Source organism: Ranitomeya imitator, chromosome 1 (genome assembly GCF_032444005.1).
Source record: "Ranitomeya imitator isolate aRanImi1 chromosome 1, aRanImi1.pri, whole genome shotgun sequence".
NCBI classification, from domain to species: domain Eukaryota; kingdom Metazoa; phylum Chordata; class Amphibia; order Anura; family Dendrobatidae; genus Ranitomeya; species Ranitomeya imitator.
In genome coordinates this window covers 740,581,509-740,598,113 of record NC_091282.1, presented here as the reverse complement: position 1 = coordinate 740,598,113, position 16,605 = coordinate 740,581,509, and the positions used below count along the sequence as shown (strand labels likewise).

Sequence of the window (16,605 nt, the reverse complement as noted above, 5' to 3'; positions counted from 1 at the left end):
GCATAGAGAAGCATTGTACCGTATGCAATCCGTATTTTCAGCACCTCTCTTATGTCTGTAAAACACGACAGTGTGACACCGGCCTTAGAAGGAGAAAGTCATTGCTAATGATCACCTGGATCACTTAGATAAAGACAGATGACTATTGTAACACAATGTTTTGGTTTAGATGAGAAGCATTATGCTTGGAGAAAAGAAAAGTATAAAAACCTCTTACCATGTGTGAAACATGGTGGTGGTGGTATCATGGTTTGGGCCTGTTTTGCTGCATCTGAGCCGTGACGGTTGCCATGCAGTTACTGGCTGCTGCATTTAGAAGGTGGATCACGCAAAGGTTCAAACTTTTTCCACTTATAGATGTGCAATTTTGGAGTTATTTTCCTCAATGATAAATTACAGACTAATATTTTTGACTGAATTGTTTGATCTGGTTCTCTTTATCTACTTTTAGATTCTGTGAAAAAATTCAATATATGCAGAAATATGGAAAATTCTGAAGGGTTCTCAAGCCTTCAAGCATCACTATAGATCTCAGAACTAGACAATCATGTATACATTTTAGACCTTTGGTTTATTTTCCATATAGGTAGCCATTTTACAGTCTAGGCTTTCTTAAAATGCTTGGAGTTGTAGTGTGCCCTCATATCCTTCCTCAGGTTAAATTTTGCACCACAAACTCCACAAGTATACAAATGAGTATCCATGTGTTCTTCTAGAAGTTCGTTATTTGGGAAGATCTGAAAGCACACCTGACATATAGTTTCGCCTGCTGCTAAGTGGGAAATCATGTGACGCACATGGTCATGTTTGCGAAAGTTTCCTTGGTCGCAAAGTGAACAAACGTACCTAGCCATGCCCCTGTGCATATCGTTATGCAGCCTGAGCTGGCGCTCCCGTAAAAACTGCTTTCCACAAATCTGGCATGAAAACTGCTTCTCCTTGGTGTGTACGGTATAATGTTCTCGAAGGTGGCAGCGCTGGAAAAAGCCTTTACCGCAGATGTCACAGAAATGCTTTCTTCGATGATCTTTATCGGTGTCATCAGAAACTGAACCTCTGAAGACTTCATTCTCCAAGCAGTGAGACATGTGCTCTACCACCAGGTTCTCAGCCTCAAAACGCTGCCCGCAATTAGGGCAACGGTAAGGGCATGAGGAATTTTTATAAACCTGTCTGGCATTCACAGCCCCTTCATTTACGTCATCCCACATGTCTGCTAGCACCTCGCCCATAGCTGAGGATTCCTCAACGCCATCTTCAAAGTGCATCCTCTCATCGATATGTCTATCATCGGTTTCAGGTCGCTCCTGAGATTCTCCACATCTTTGAGCGTGTTCTTGAAGTTGTCTACCTTTCACAAGAATTTGCCCACATTTGCCGCAGGCACATATATTTTCTATATGTTGAGACAGGTAATGGGAGGAAAGGTCATGCTCAGTGACTGTCACACCACAAAGTTCACATGCCATTTCAGATGCAGCCTCGCTGGTTTCTGCACCATCTTGATCTAGAAAGTCAACATCTTTTCTACCCAGCGCTTGATGCAAATTGACAGATTTCTGATTCATACTTTTATACTGTTCACTGACGTAATAGCCGCTGAGTGCCTCATCAACATCATCCTCTAACTCATCAATGTCTGAAGACTCAAAATATTCTTTATCTGAGATTTTTACAATATTAATATCATCCATGTCCACAATGGAGTTCTCATCAGCTTCGATTTTTATAATGACCGAGTTCTTCTCAGTAGTGTCTATCGTTTCGCTTTTTATTTGGTCTAGACTGATGAGCGTAGTTTTTGCACTTTCAGAAGACACAGACGGCTCTAAACACTGACTTGAGTCTGCTCTTTGCATGTTGTCTTGGGTTGGAGAAAACTTAGAGACGGGTGATTCGCTGCCGCTCTGGCTTTGATCATTACTGGAGTTTTCTCTATTTTGGAAGAAATGCCTATTTGTGCAGGTTTGAGAGTGCTCGTCGAGAAGTTTTTCGCAGCTGAATGCAAAGCCACAACTCTCACAGGTGTAACTGCGTCCGAAGCGTCTGCTCCCACGATCTCTTGGGTTAGACACTTTTGGGGAAGGGGTTTTCTTGCAGATGTTCTGCATCTGTTTACGCAGCGCAGAAGGCATGCTGGCTTCAGTTGGCTTTTCAGGAACAGTGTTTACAGGTAATGCAGGTTCCGAGGGCCACCTGCTCGGTTCCTCTCTGCTTTTTGTAGTGGGTTCTTCATACATTCGGACGCCAAAAACCATTTTGCTAGTCAGGCTACTTGATGCAGAAGAGGTGCATTTAATTGAAGAATCGATATCTTGTATGTCTTCCAAGCAGTCAGGGATAACATAGAGCTGCAGGTAGCTCATGGCATTCTTCAACTGTTCAAAAGTTTCTGGGGCTTTGAGGATTTTACCCAGGTACATGAATTGTAGTATCAAGTCAAAACATTCGGCGGTGATCTTGGTGTTGGTGAGATTGATCTGTGCCATGGTGTGCGGATGATTTATGAACATCATCTTAAAATAAGAGCTGCAGGCGGCCAGGATGGCCTTGTGGGCTTGGAAGTAGGTATCATTGATAGTGATACAGCAATCACAGAGGAACCCCCATTCTCTCTGGTTGTAGAGTTGCTGAAGTACATAACTGCAGTGGCTTGCTTTTCCCATCATGATTTGTTTCAGTGGTACCTTTATGGGAAAAAGAAAAGGAAATAAAATTGTGATATAACTTACTTTATCATATCATGCACTTTAGACCATTTTCAGGTGAGCAAATACATAACTAGTCCATTTTCATCCATGTCATACGTATGTCTTTTTTTTTCCACATGTGTATGGCACCAGTTTTTATCTTTATTAAAGGCAGGTGAGCACTGCAGCCCATCAGCGGCAGCTGTCCAAGTGGTGGACAATCCATCAGTTTTTGTTGTACATGGAGAGAGAAAGAAAAAAGTTTTTTCACCTTGCCTTATCGGTCAATCTGTGAAAATCAGATATCATCCAAGTGCTGTCCGATTTATTCACAGACCCTGAAAACTTGCATTAACATTCTGATCTGAGCCTCAGATCAAAATCAGACGTCTCTGATATTTTCAGAGGACCACTCGGTCTGGGGAAAAAAAAATTTAAAAATATTGGACATGTGCACAGCCTCATAGACTATCATAGGTATGAGTGCTATCCGTGAAAACCATGGCTAAAACCTGTACGAGAAATTTGGACATATGTACGAGCCTTAAAGGGAACCTGTGAGCAGATATTGCTGCTATAAGATACGGCCACTACCTTTCAGGGCTTATCTACAGCATTCTATAATACTGTATATCTGCCCCCAGTCTGACATGCAAGTGAAGAAAAATAAGTTATATTATAATCACCCGGGGGGCAGTCTGGTCCAATGGGTGTCGCAGGTCCGGCGCCTCACATCTTCTTGTGACGCCGCCCTCCTGCTTCTTTCTCGCTCCCCAGCATCGTGTTCCTGCACAGGCGTACTTCTCTGCCCTGTTGAGGGCAGAGTAAAGTACTGCAGTGCACAGGCGCCGGGAAAGGTCAGAGAGGCCCAGTGCCTGCACAATGCAGTACTTTACTCTGCCCTCCAAAGGGCAGATAAGTACGCCTGCGCAGGAGCGCCGATGCCGGGGAGCAAGGGAGAAGCAGGAGTACGGCATCGCAAGAAGATGGGAGGCGCCGGACCTGCGACACACATCTGACTGCACAGGACTGCCCCCCTGGGTGTTTATAATAAAACTAGATGGTGGCCCGATTCTAAAGTATCGGGTATTCTAGAATATGTAGGTAGTATATAGCACAGGATACGTACTATATTGCACAGTGACGTAGTATATAACACAACCGACGTAGTATATAACAGAGCTACGTAGTATGTAACACAGCGTACGTAGTATATAGCAGAGCTACGTAGTATATAACACAGCCACGTAGTATATAACATAGCCACATAGTGTATTGCACAGCTACGTAGTGTATTGCACAGGCACGTAGTATATTGGTCAGCCACGTAGTATATAGCAGAGCCACGTAGTATATAACATAGCCACATCGTATATCGTAGTATATTGCACTGCCACGTAGTATATAATAGAGCCAAGTAGTATATTGCACAGTCGACGTAGTATATAACAGAACTGACACAGCCACATAGTATATTGCACAGCTACGTAGTATATAGCACAGAGCATGTAGTATATTGCACAGCCAAGTAGTATATTGGACAGTCACGTTGTATATTGCACAGTAACGTTGTATATTGCCCGGCTACATAGTATATAGCACAGAGATGTAGTCTATAATAGAGCCCACGCAGTATGTAACACAGCCCACGTAGTATATAGCAATGTGGGCACTATATGCGTGGTTAAAAAAGACTTAAAATAAAAAATAAAACATATACTCACCTTCCGAAGGCCCCTTGTAGTCCTGGCGCCTGTGTGCGGTGAACGCAGCAGCTTCCTCTCCCAGGGTTGGTATGAGTGAAGGAGCGGTGATGATGTCGCGGTCACATGACCGTGACATCATGGCAGGTCCTTCTCGCATAGCATCCTTGGCACCGGAACCTGCTGCTTGCACTGCCGAGGCGACGTCGGAGGGTGAGAATAAAATTTTTTTATTTTTATTATTTTTAACATTAGATCGTTTTACTATTGATGCTGCATACGCAGCGTCAATAGTAAAAAGTTGGTCACACAGGGTTAATAGCTGCGTTAACGGACTGCATTACACCTCGGTCCGTTAACTCTGGCATTAACCCTGTGTGAGCGCTCAGCACTGACTGCAGGGCAGTAAAGCAGCGGCCATTTCACTGCCAGACTATGGCCATCGCTGATTGGTCATGGCAATGGTCGTGGGCGTTTTGACACGACCAATCAGCGACTTGGATTTCCATGACAGACAGAGTCCGCGACCAATGAATATCCGTGACAGACAGACAGAAAGACAGACGGAAGTGACCCTTAGACAATTATATAGTAGATGTATTTTTCTTCACTTGCAGGTTGGACCGGGGGCTTATCTACAGCATTATAGAATGCTGTAGATAATCCCTGAAAAGCAGTGGCTGCATCTTATAGTGGCAAAATCTGCTGACAGGTTCCCTTTAAGGGTTAGTGTTTCCCCATCCGTTTTTTTATCCCCTGGTGACAACCTTCTTCTATTATGGGTAAGGGTGCAATATTTGTTACAGCCCTATAACATTACATTGGGATACAGCTGAGGCATGTGTTAGGTGTCCATTGTTGACAAGTACCGTATGTACTATATCTTCATACACACCATTGGGCAGTACCAATACAAAACTCCCTTGTCTCCAATTGCTTCATACGGATTTCAAGATGCTGTTTATGGCAGCTTACATTTTGGAAATATAACATAGAAGTCTAGCACTCAACTTCAGTAACCGTAGAAACGATTTTATTGGTAGCACAAGAAACGTTTCAGTCCCTTGGGACTTTCATCAGTCACGTGCCTATGAAGGCCAATAGATGGATGGAGAGGGGAAGACGAACCACCTCTAGACACGGCGTCCACCGCAAGTCTCACGCCGTGTCTAGAGGTGGTTCGTCTTCCCCTCTCCATCCAGCATCCTCAGCATTGCGGGTGTTCTACGCGATAGGTGATCATTCCCTACCATATTTCCTGTGCTCTCAAGGCGCCATAGTCAGCTACATCTTTTCAGTTTACTCCTACTGACCTTCATAGGCACGTGACTGATGAAAGTCCCAAGGGACTGAAACGTTTCTTGTGCTACCAATAAAATCGTTTCTACGGTTACTGAAGTTGAGTGCTAGACTTCTATGTTATATGTATATTGATGGTTTGGGAACCTAAGTCTTAGCACCAGTTTTGTAGCAGTGCACACGGTGTTTTCTCTCTACATTTTGGAAATGTCATAGCCATGCTTATGACTGTTTCATGGATAGAACTTGTAACTGGGTTACAGTCCAACATGGAACAAGCAGCTAGCAGACCATCTCTACACTGAGGGGATAACTCCAGAATCTGCAATATAACTGGTTTCCCTACCGGGGATTGCACGGAAGAGTTTTACAAGGATTAAACACATTGTGGCGCCCGTGCTTACCATCTGGTTTTCCAGCTCTGATGTGCACATGTTGCCATAGAGGATCCTTTAAAAGGGTGGCCTGAAATTTGTTTTTCTCTTCGCTATATTAAAGTCTATGGGACTGTTCACATGTCTGTGTTTTTTTTGTGGACAGGATGTTGTGGATGAAACTCGCCTCTTCAAATCAATGAGTGGATGAATAAAACGGACAGTAAAAGGACACCATCCATGAGTCAAGTGTGTGCAGATTGATTTTCACTGTATAGGAAAAAAAAAACAGACATGTCTGTATGTGATCTGAGTCACCGGTGAAACAGATGCCACGATGATGGTAATAATAATGGACACATGGACCAAAAATACATGAAAACTGAATCCAGTACAGTGATGAAAAAATTAATGTTTTTTCTCATATGCAAAAAAAACCAAAACATATGTCTGAATGAGGCCTAAGTATGCGCAAAATGTAAAAATGCAAGCAATGCGTGATACATCCAGTTAGTGCTGATGACAGAGGATACAGTGTGCACAGATGGATATATACATAAGTCTACAGATGATCACAACAGACAATTGCAACCAAAATTATTGATTATCTGATAAATGGGCCTACATATAGTGATCAGCGGGGGGATACAGTGGATAAGTGTTATATGCAGAATATCCATTTGAGGAGGCCATCAACCTTCTTCTATCTAATGTTTATGGTCACCTTAAAGGGAACCTGTCACCCCCAAAAATCGAAGATGAGCTAAGCCCACCGGCATCAGGGGCTTATCTACAGTATTCTGTAATGCTGTAGATAAGCCCCCGATGTTACCTGAAAGATGAGAAAAAAAGGTTAGATTATACTCACCCAGGGGTGGTCCGGTCCGATGGGCGTCGCGGTCCGATGGGCGTCGCGGTTCGGGGCCTCCCATCTTCTTATGAGGACGTCCTCTTCTTGTCTTCATGCTGCGGCTCCGGCGTACTTTGCCCTGTTGAGGGCAGAACAAAATACTGCAGTGCGCAGGGAAAGGTCAGAGAGGCCCGGCGTCTGCGCACTGCAGTACTTTGCTCTGCCCTCAACAGGGCAGACAAAGCCGCAGCGTGAAGACAAGAAGAGGATGTCATCGTAAGTAGATGGGAGGCCAGGACCCCGACGCCCATCGCAGCGGGACTGCCCCTGGGTGAGTATAATCTAACTTCTTTCTCATCTTTCAGGATACATTGGGGGCTTAGCTCACCTTCGATTTTGGGGGTGACAGGCTCCCTTTAAGAAATTCTGATTATAAGAAATGATCAACCATCCAATGGAGGAGCACCGATCACCTGAACGAGCGTCTGCATTACCAGGAGGAGATGAAGAGCACAGATAGTGCATGCATCCTGCCACTCCAAAGTCTACAGCAATCGCAGACAGTCAAATGCAGAAAAACCCCTTTGACCCCCAAAACATTCATGACAGCCCTATTTGTTCTCCATAGAGCAGTCCCGGTACATAAGTGGGAGATCTTAGAACAAGACCCCCTGTATAATCCCCCTGTGTATGCCCTGTAAATATACTCCAGCAGATATGGCTGCTGCAGCATGACAAGTGACATGAATTCTACTGACACCCCCATCATAATCTCCCTGCTAACATCCGCCAATGTGACAGAATTTCCAGTGCTCGCTCCACCGGTCAATCTGAGAGGTGACTCCACAAGTTCAGGAAGGGATGCAATGTCCTCCCCCTCCTCCACTCTGTGTTGTCATCACATGACGTCACATCCCCCAGACAGCCAATAGCACTGCTCTTATGAGTTGCAGCTTGCTGGTGGCTATGGCCTGTCAATCAAAACTGCAACCCGGGAACTAGCCCCTTCCTCCCTGGCAGTAGCCACCTAGTGTGGGAGTAAATTGTGCAGTGGCAGGCTGCTCAGTGGTGTGTTCTGTGCAGGAGCTGCTGCCATCACATAGTGACCACAGAGGAAGGAGAAGCTGCACTCACCTTGCTGAGGGGCTCCGGCTGCCTGCAAATATGGCTGTTCTGGAGTGGTGGGCACAGCCTGGACAAGCGGCAGAGTCTGTGCGCCCTGATGCCAGAGAGCCGGGGAGCTGCCCCCTGCAGCAAGAACCCCGGATCCCACCTGACGGTGACCCCCGATCAGTGACTCAATCACCGGTCTCCTCGCTGCCCCAGAGCATTGAGGGAAGGGGAGGCCACACTCAGCTTCTTCCGTCTGTCTGCTGCTCTGATTCCTGACGCCCCCTGCAGGACACTGACAGTAACACAGTCAATGCTAGACGGGAAATAGCCAGAACAAAGTATTGGGGGAACTGCATAAATAACAACTACCTTATGATTTACTAGGCTTCTAATAGGGAATGCCAATCCCACCCTGCAATCTAATGCCTGTAGATAGAGGATCATGAGCTTAGAGTAAGCAGGAAGAGAGCGAAGGTCACACCTTGTATTAACCCTTCCCATTGTGGTGATTTTTCATTTTGTTTTGTCTATATAGCTTTCAGATATGTCAGCCCTGGGTCTAGTGAGGCCTTCTGAAACAGAGAGGTGAAATACAATAGATAGGACCGTCCCAATTGGGTACGCCTTGTCGTGGTGGGATAGCTTTTTACACTTTCTTTTAATCAAAATAGTGTCAACTAAGCCCATGTTATTTACATGTAGTATTACTAATTACTTACTGCAGGGTCACAGTGTTTGCTAATTGTTCTTCGCCTGGGTTTTGAATTTTCATTTTTGGCACTTCCAATTTTATTTCATCTTTCACGAGCATCAACTTTTAATATTTTTCTGTCCACTTTTTTTTCTCCACAAAATCTGAAACAACACCATTTACTTTGCCATATACTGCACGGGGAAAATGTGAAATGGGGGGAAAATGCTACATCATTGTTTTTTTTGGAAGGTGTGCTTTTATGGTTTTTATGGTATTCACTGTGAATAAAGACAGCATGATTCTCTAGGGCAATACAATGATGGTGATACCAAACTTATAGTTTATATATATTAGTGGTTCAAAAACATTCTGACGTTTGTTACATTTTCACTGATGCAATTGTAGGGTGATAGTCGCTTTTTTTGAAGGTCATACAAGAAGACCAAGAAATACCAATCTAGGAGGGTTTTTTCCCATATGGGTAATTTAATTTCTAACTTATTTCATAGATGTGATACAAGATATGGGGTTTTTTTTATTGATGAAAATGTTTTTACTTATTTTTTTAAGCCCCTATAGGGGACTTGAATATTTCAGCAATGCAGTATGTAGAAAAATATCAAAGATGTTGGTGATGGGGCGGTAATGGCTGCCATGGTAATCCACCAGCTAGTTCTGGTCACTACTGCTAGGGAATGTTCACATGACTGTATTTTTGGTTCGGGTGCTGTCCATAAAATAAAAAAAAAGTTAGTCAATGGAGCAGATGAGCAATTTTTTTTTTCACTTCCCAAATCTGCATGTGAAAAAAAAAAAGTCACAGCATGCACTTAGTTGCTTCTGAAAGTCAGATAAGACTCTGCAATGCCCACTAGGGCCATGGGGCACTCATAACCGAGTCAGACGGTTCTTCAGGGAGTCGCCATGGCAGCTGTGACACGGTCCGTGACCCTGGGCGTGCAATAAAAATGATGAGGGACAGTTTGTAGGGGATTTAACGTGACGCCAGGGCTACCGGTATAGTTTGTAAGGGATCGTGGACGTTGGGGGTGCAGGACTGAAGGTGTGGGAAATGACTGGAGGACACAAGGACTGTAGTTTTCTTTACCTTTACTTGATAGTTGCAGGTGCAGTCCGGGGCACAGGTAACAGATAATGATGGGGTCCAGGCAGCCTGAAGCAACTTGAGATCCACCTAGCCAGGTGGGTTCGGAGGCCTTCCTAATACGCTGTTCTCTTAGGTCCTTGCTGCTTTTAAGCTCTGCTCAAGTTCCTCTCACTGTCTGACAGTGTAAAACGTTTCCCGCATGGCAAGCCGCTTGAGCCAATTACAGGTGTCACTCCTTTGTGGCGGCTTCGGGCTCTGGTATGCTGCTGTGTCACTGGGTGTAAGATTGGGCCAGGAGACCTAAGTCTCCTGCCCTCCGGATTTAGCTGCCGGGACTTCAGTATCCGTGCAACCATGTCCAGTTGCTAGCGCTCAGCTCTGGGGTGAGCTTGGTCACAGCTCCACTCCCCAGGTTCTCCTCGACTTCTCTCCCTCACTCTCTCAGACTCACACTAACTCCGCCTCCAGGCCAGAACTTATAGGGAAGCTCCCCTGAAACCGGGTGTTAGAACTCTCCCTTCTGGACTGGAGTCAGGAAAGTGTGCTAGTGTTACCTGGTACGGGGACCTCTCCTTGCTTCCAGGCATGACATCACCCCCTGTGAGGGAGGCAATGCCACTGTGGCAACCGGACTCCTGGGGTGCCACAATTCACCCATTTACAACTAACAAAATCTGACACCATACATGTAGCATTCATTTTTTACAGTTACATTACAATTCTTTAACATAGGAAACTGCAAATGGTCTTATAAATTATTAAAGGGAACCTGTCACCCCGTTTTTTCGATATGAAATACAAATATGGTTCAATAGGGCCTGAGCTCTGCTTTACATTAGTACCTTTCATATCCCCCGATTCCCCACCTTTGCAGAGAAAATACCTTAGTATTCTCTCTGTTTTCTTCTGTCAATCACCCCGGTCCGATGGGCAGGGCATAATTGCTGTCTCTCCCCCCACTCCTCAGCATGTCAGACGTAACTAGATCTGAGAATAGCACAGATCACAGTCGTATTTTGTGGTTGCGCATTGCATTAGCCTCTAGCGCTTGCGCAGTATGCTTTGACCAACTGTGGGCAAAGCATGAAATTATTACTGCGCATGCGCCAGCTTTTGACCCTATGCTCTGTGCCCCGGAAGCATAGAAAGACTTCCGGGGCACAGGAAGTCAAGGAAAATGCCAGCGCATGCGCAATAATGAGTTGAATGCTTTGCCCACTGTTGGGCAAAACATACTGCGCACGCGCGAGACGCCACTTGAATGTACAGGCGCAGAAAACAACGCCAGAAAGAAGATTCGTAGAGCAAAGCCAGAGGTGGGGAGAATCAGCGATTAGGCCCCGCCCATCAGACCGGGGTGATTGACAGATAAAAACGGAGAGATTACCAAGGGATTTTCTCTGCAAAGGTGGGGGATATGAAAGGTACTAATGTAAAGCAGAGCTCAGGCCCTATTGAACTATATTTTTTTATCTCATATCGAAAAAACGGGGTGACAGGTTCCCTTTAATGGCTGCTGCTGTAAAAACAGGAGTTGCATACAGATGACTAGTGATAAAAAAGATTTTTCTGGATGAAAGTAACAAAAAATACACATTAAGTCACTTTCCTTTTTTTCTGGTGTTTGTTGAAATTTTTTGGCATCACATTTTTAAAAAATAGCTCACACATTTCATGAATTTTGACCTCAAAAAAATATATATATACTTTTTTTTGTGATCCAAAATATCATAAAATTTGCAAACAATTTCAAGCGTACATAAAATTACTCCAGGTGGAGGAAGGAATACATTGGTGCAAAAATTTTGATGACATGATAAATCAGTCAAATAACCTGGAAAGCCTAAACCACGTCAACAATAAACAAAAAAAGCAAAAGAACAGGAGAATGCATAAAATAGGCGTTAAAAACATTAAAAGAATAATGAAAAATACCAAAAACTAGACCAAAAAAAGCAGAAAAAAAGTCATACACGTAACCTCAATAGGCGGCGTTACATCAATGCAACATAAATACTTTAAAAAAGTTAATAAATTATGAGTAAAGGTTGCATCTCTGATACATTCACATTAGACTTTTCCAGTAAAAAATTATATTCTACATAAAGATTGTGTTGTGGAATCACCCTTTGTACTGGAGCATTTCTGTATTTTCATGCAGATTCTTTCCAGTATGTTTAGATGGGTGCTGAATCTGTGATGTCGGACATACATGGAACATGACATCTGAGTGCGATCCGATCATCAAGGACAGACTAAGGCCGGTCTGACACGTCCAGATAATTCCAGTACCGGAAAAATTGGTACCGGAGTTATCCGTGTCCGTGTGCTCACGTGGCACATCAGTGTGGCACACGTGCGGCAGCCGTGTGCCGCCCGTGTGCCGACTGAGGACCACACGAACCGTGCAGGAGACAGTACTAGAGTTAAGCGCTGTCCCCTGCTTTTGGTGCTGGAGCCGGCATTCATTCCTTCTCCCCAGCAGCGTTCGCTGGAGAGAAGGAATGAAAAATCAGGGTTTTTATTTTTTTGGGTGGCCCATATTCTAGAATATGCATATCCACATAGTATATTGCACAGCCCACGTAGTATATTGCCCAGCCACGTACTATATTGCCCAGTCACGTAGTATGTTGCCCAGCCACGTAGTATATTGCCCAGTCACGTATATTGCCCAGGGACGTAGTATATTGCCCAGCCACGTAGTATATTGCCCAGCCACGTAGTATATTGCCCAGTGACGTAGTATACAGCACAGAGCCACGTATATTGCACAGCGACATAGTATACAGCACAGAACCACGTAGTATATTGCCCAGCCATGTAGTATATTGCCCAGCCACGTATGTCACAGGTTAAAAAATAAACATATACTCACCTTCCGAGGGAGTCCTTGTAGTCCTGTCGCCTGAGTGCGATGCACTCGGCAGCTTCCGGTCCCAGGGTTGATAGCACAGGACCCGTGATGACGTCGCGGTCACATGACCGTAACATCATAGCAGGTCCTTCTCGCGCAGGACCTGTGATGAGGTCGCGGTCACATGACCGTGACGTCATGGCAGGTCCTTGTTGCATACAATCCTTGCCACCGGAACCAGCCGCTTGCATGGAGCGGTTACCGAAGCGTCACGAGGAGCGGGAAAGGCGGCGAAAGGTGAGTATATAATGATTTTTTATTATTTTTAACATTAGATCCTTTTACTATTGACGCTGCATAAGCAGCATCCATAGTAAAAACTTGGTCACAGAGGGTTAATAGCGGCGGTAACGGAGTGAGTTACCCACGACATAACGCGGTCCGTTACTGCTGGCATTAACTGTTATGAATAGGTAATTCAGAACCACAATGGACCTTGAAGTTCAGAGCACACAAGTGACCTGACAAAAACCACAAAACATAGGACGAGCTCTGAGACGTGGAAACTCTGCTGACCGCAATCCCTAATCCTAACACACCACACTAGAGGTAGCCGTGGATTGCGCCTAACGCTCCCTATGCAACTTGGCACAGCCTGAGAAACTAGCTAGCCTGAAGATAGAAAAATAAGCCTACCTTGCCGCGGAGAAATTCCCCAAAGGAAAAGGCAGCCCCCCACATATAATGACTGTGAGTAAGATGAAAATACAAACACAGAGATGAAATAGATATAGCAAAGTGAGGCCCGACTTACTGAATAGACCGAGGATAGGAAAGATAGCTTTGCGGTCAACACAAAAACCTACAAACAACCACGCAGAGGGGCAAAAAGACCCTCCGCACCGACTAACGGTACGGAGGTGCTCCCTCTGCGTCTCAGAGCTTCCAGCAAGCAAGCAAAACCAAAAAAGCAAGCTGGACAGAAAATATAGCAACAAAAGTAACACAAGCAGAACTTAGCTTATGCTGAGCAGACAGGCCACAGGAACGATCCAGGAGGAAGCAAGACCAACACTAGAACATTGACTGGAGGCCAGGATCAAAGCACCAGGTGGAGTTAAATAGAGCAGCACCTAACAACCTAACCTCATCACCTGAGGAAGGAAACTCAGAAGCCGCAGTACCACTCGTGACCACAAGAGGGAGCTTGATCACAGAATTCACAACAGTACTCCCCCCTTGAGGAGGGGTCACCGAACCCTCACCAGAGCCCCCAGGCCGACCAGGATGAGCCATATGAAAGGCACGAACAAGATCGGCAGCATGGACATCAGAGGCAAAAACCCAGGAATTATCTTCCTGACCATAACCCTTCCACTTAACCATATACTGGAGTTTCCGTCTCGAAACACGAGAATCCAAAATCTTCTCCACTATCTACTCCAACTCCCCCTCCACCAAAACCGGGGCAGGAGGATCAACAGATGGAACCACAGGCGCCACGTATCTCCGCAACAATGACCTATGGAATACGTTATGGATGGAAAAAGAATCTGGAAGGGTCAAACGAAAAGACACAGGATTAAGAACCTCAGAAATCCTATACGGGCCAATGAAACGAGGCTTAAACTTAGGAGAGGAAACCTTCATAGGAATATAACGAGATGACAACCAAACCAAATCCCCAACACGAAGTCGGGGACCCACACAGCGTCTGCGATTAGCGAAACGTTGAGCCTTCTCCTGGGACAAGGTCAAATTGTCCACTACATGAGTCCAAATCTGCTGCAACCTATCCACCACAGTATCCACACCAGGACAGTCCGAAGACTCAACCTGCCCTGAAGAGAAACGAGGATGGAACCCAGAATTGCAGAAAAACGGTGAAGCCAAGGTAGCCGAGCTGGCCCGATTATTAAGAGCGAACTCAGCCAACGGCAAAAAGGACACCCAATCATCCTGATCAGCAGAAACAAAACATCTCAGATATGTTTCCAAGGTCTGATTGGTTCGTTCAGTCTGGCCATTTGTCTGAGGATGGAAAGCCGAGGAAAAAGACAAATCAATGCCCATCCTAGCACAAAAGGCTCGCCAAAACCTTGAAACAAACTGGGAACCTCTGTCAGAAACGATGTTCTCTGGAATGCCATGTAAACGAACCACATGCTGGAAGAACAATGGCACCAAATCAGAGGAGGAAGGTAATTTAGACAAGGGTACCAAATGGATCATCTTAGAGAAGCGATCACAAACTACCCAAATGACCGACATTTTTTGAGAGACGGGGAGATCCGAAACAAAATCCATAGAGATATGTGTCCAAGGCCTCTTCGGGATCGGCAAGGGCAAAAGCAACCCACTGGCACGAGAACAGCAGGGCTTAGCCCGAGCACAAATCCCACAGGACTGCACAAAAGAACGCACATCCCGCGACAGACGGCCACCAAAAGGATCTAGCCATTAAATCTCTGGTACCAAAGATTCCAGGATGACCAGCCAACACCGAACAATGAACCTCAGAGATAACTTTATTCGTCCACCTATCAGGGACAAACAGTTTCTCTTCTGGGCAACGATCAGGTTTATTAGCCTGAAATTTCTGCAGCACCCGCCGCAAATCAGGGGAGATGGCAGACACAATTACTCCCTCTTTGAGAATACCCGCCGGCTCAGGCAAACCCGGAGAGTCGGGCACAAAACTCCTAGACAGGGCATCCGCCTTCACATTTTTAGAGCCCGGAAGGTACGAAACCACAAAGTCAAAACGGGAGAAAAACAGCGACCAACGAGCCTGTCTAGGATTCAACCGTTTGGCAGACTCGAGATAAGTCAAGTTCTTGTGATCAGTCAAGACCACCACGCAATGCTTAGCTCCTTCAAGCCAATGACGCCACTCCTCGAATGCCCACTTCATGGCCAGCAACTCTCGATTGCCAACATCATAATTTCGCTCAGCAGGCGAAAACTTCCTAGAAAAGAAGACGCATGGCTTCATCACCGAGCAATCAGCACCTCTTTGCGACAAAACAGCCCCCGCTCCAATTTCAGAAGCATCAACCTCAACCTGGAACGGAAGCGAAACATCTGGTTGACACAACACAGGGGCAGAAGAAAAACGACGCTTTAACTCTTGAAAAGCTTCCACAGCAGCAGAAGACCAATAGACCACATCAGCACCCTTCTTGGTCAAATCGGTCAATGGTTTAGTAATACTAGAAAAATTACAGATGAAGCGACGATAAAAATTAGCAAAGCCAAGGAACTTTTGCAGACTCTTCAGAGATGTCGGCTGAGTCCAATCATAAATGGCCTGGACCTTAACAGAGTCCATCTCGATGGTAGAAGGGGAAAAAATGAACCCCAAAAATGAAACCTTCTGAACACCAAAGAGACACTTTGATCCCTTCACAAACAAAGAATTAGCACGCAGGACCTGGAACACCATTCTGACCTGCTTCACATGAGACTCCCAATCATCCGAGAAGACCAAAATATCATCCAAGTATACAATCAGGAATTTATCCAGGTACTCTCGGAAGATGTCATGCATAAAGGACTGAAATACTGATGGAGCATTGGCAAGTCCGAATGGCATAACTAGGTACTCAAAATGGCCCTCGGGCGTATTAAATGCAGTTTTCCATTCATCGCCCCGTTTAATACGCACAAGATTATATGCACCACGAAGATCTATCTTGGTGAACCAACTAGCCCCCTTAATCCGAGCAAACAAATCAGATAGCAGCGGCAAGGGGTACTGAAATTTGACCGCAATTTTATTTAGAAGGCGGTAATCAATACAAGGTCTCAGCGAACCATCCTTCTTGGCCACAAAAAAGAACCCTGCTCCCAATGGCGATGACGACGGCCGAATATGACCCTTCTCCAAGGATTCTTTTACGTAACTCCGCATAGCG

General features: G+C 45.3%; 1 protein-coding gene across 1 annotated transcript; it reads right to left on the bottom strand.

The window, feature by feature from the left end:
• Positions 1–552: 552 nt before the first annotated feature.
• ZBTB1 (zinc finger and BTB domain containing 1) lies at positions 553–8,299 on the bottom strand. The gene is made up of 2 exons (XM_069733994.1): positions 8,051–8,299; positions 553–2,687 (listed from the first exon to the last, which is right to left on the bottom strand). Exon 2 carries the CDS (start codon positions 2,667–2,669, stop codon positions 603–605), a length of 2,067 nt encoding a protein of 688 aa, XP_069590095.1. The 5' UTR covers positions 2,670–2,687; positions 8,051–8,299; the 3' UTR covers positions 553–602.
• Between the last annotated feature and the right edge of the window lie 8,306 nt (positions 8,300–16,605).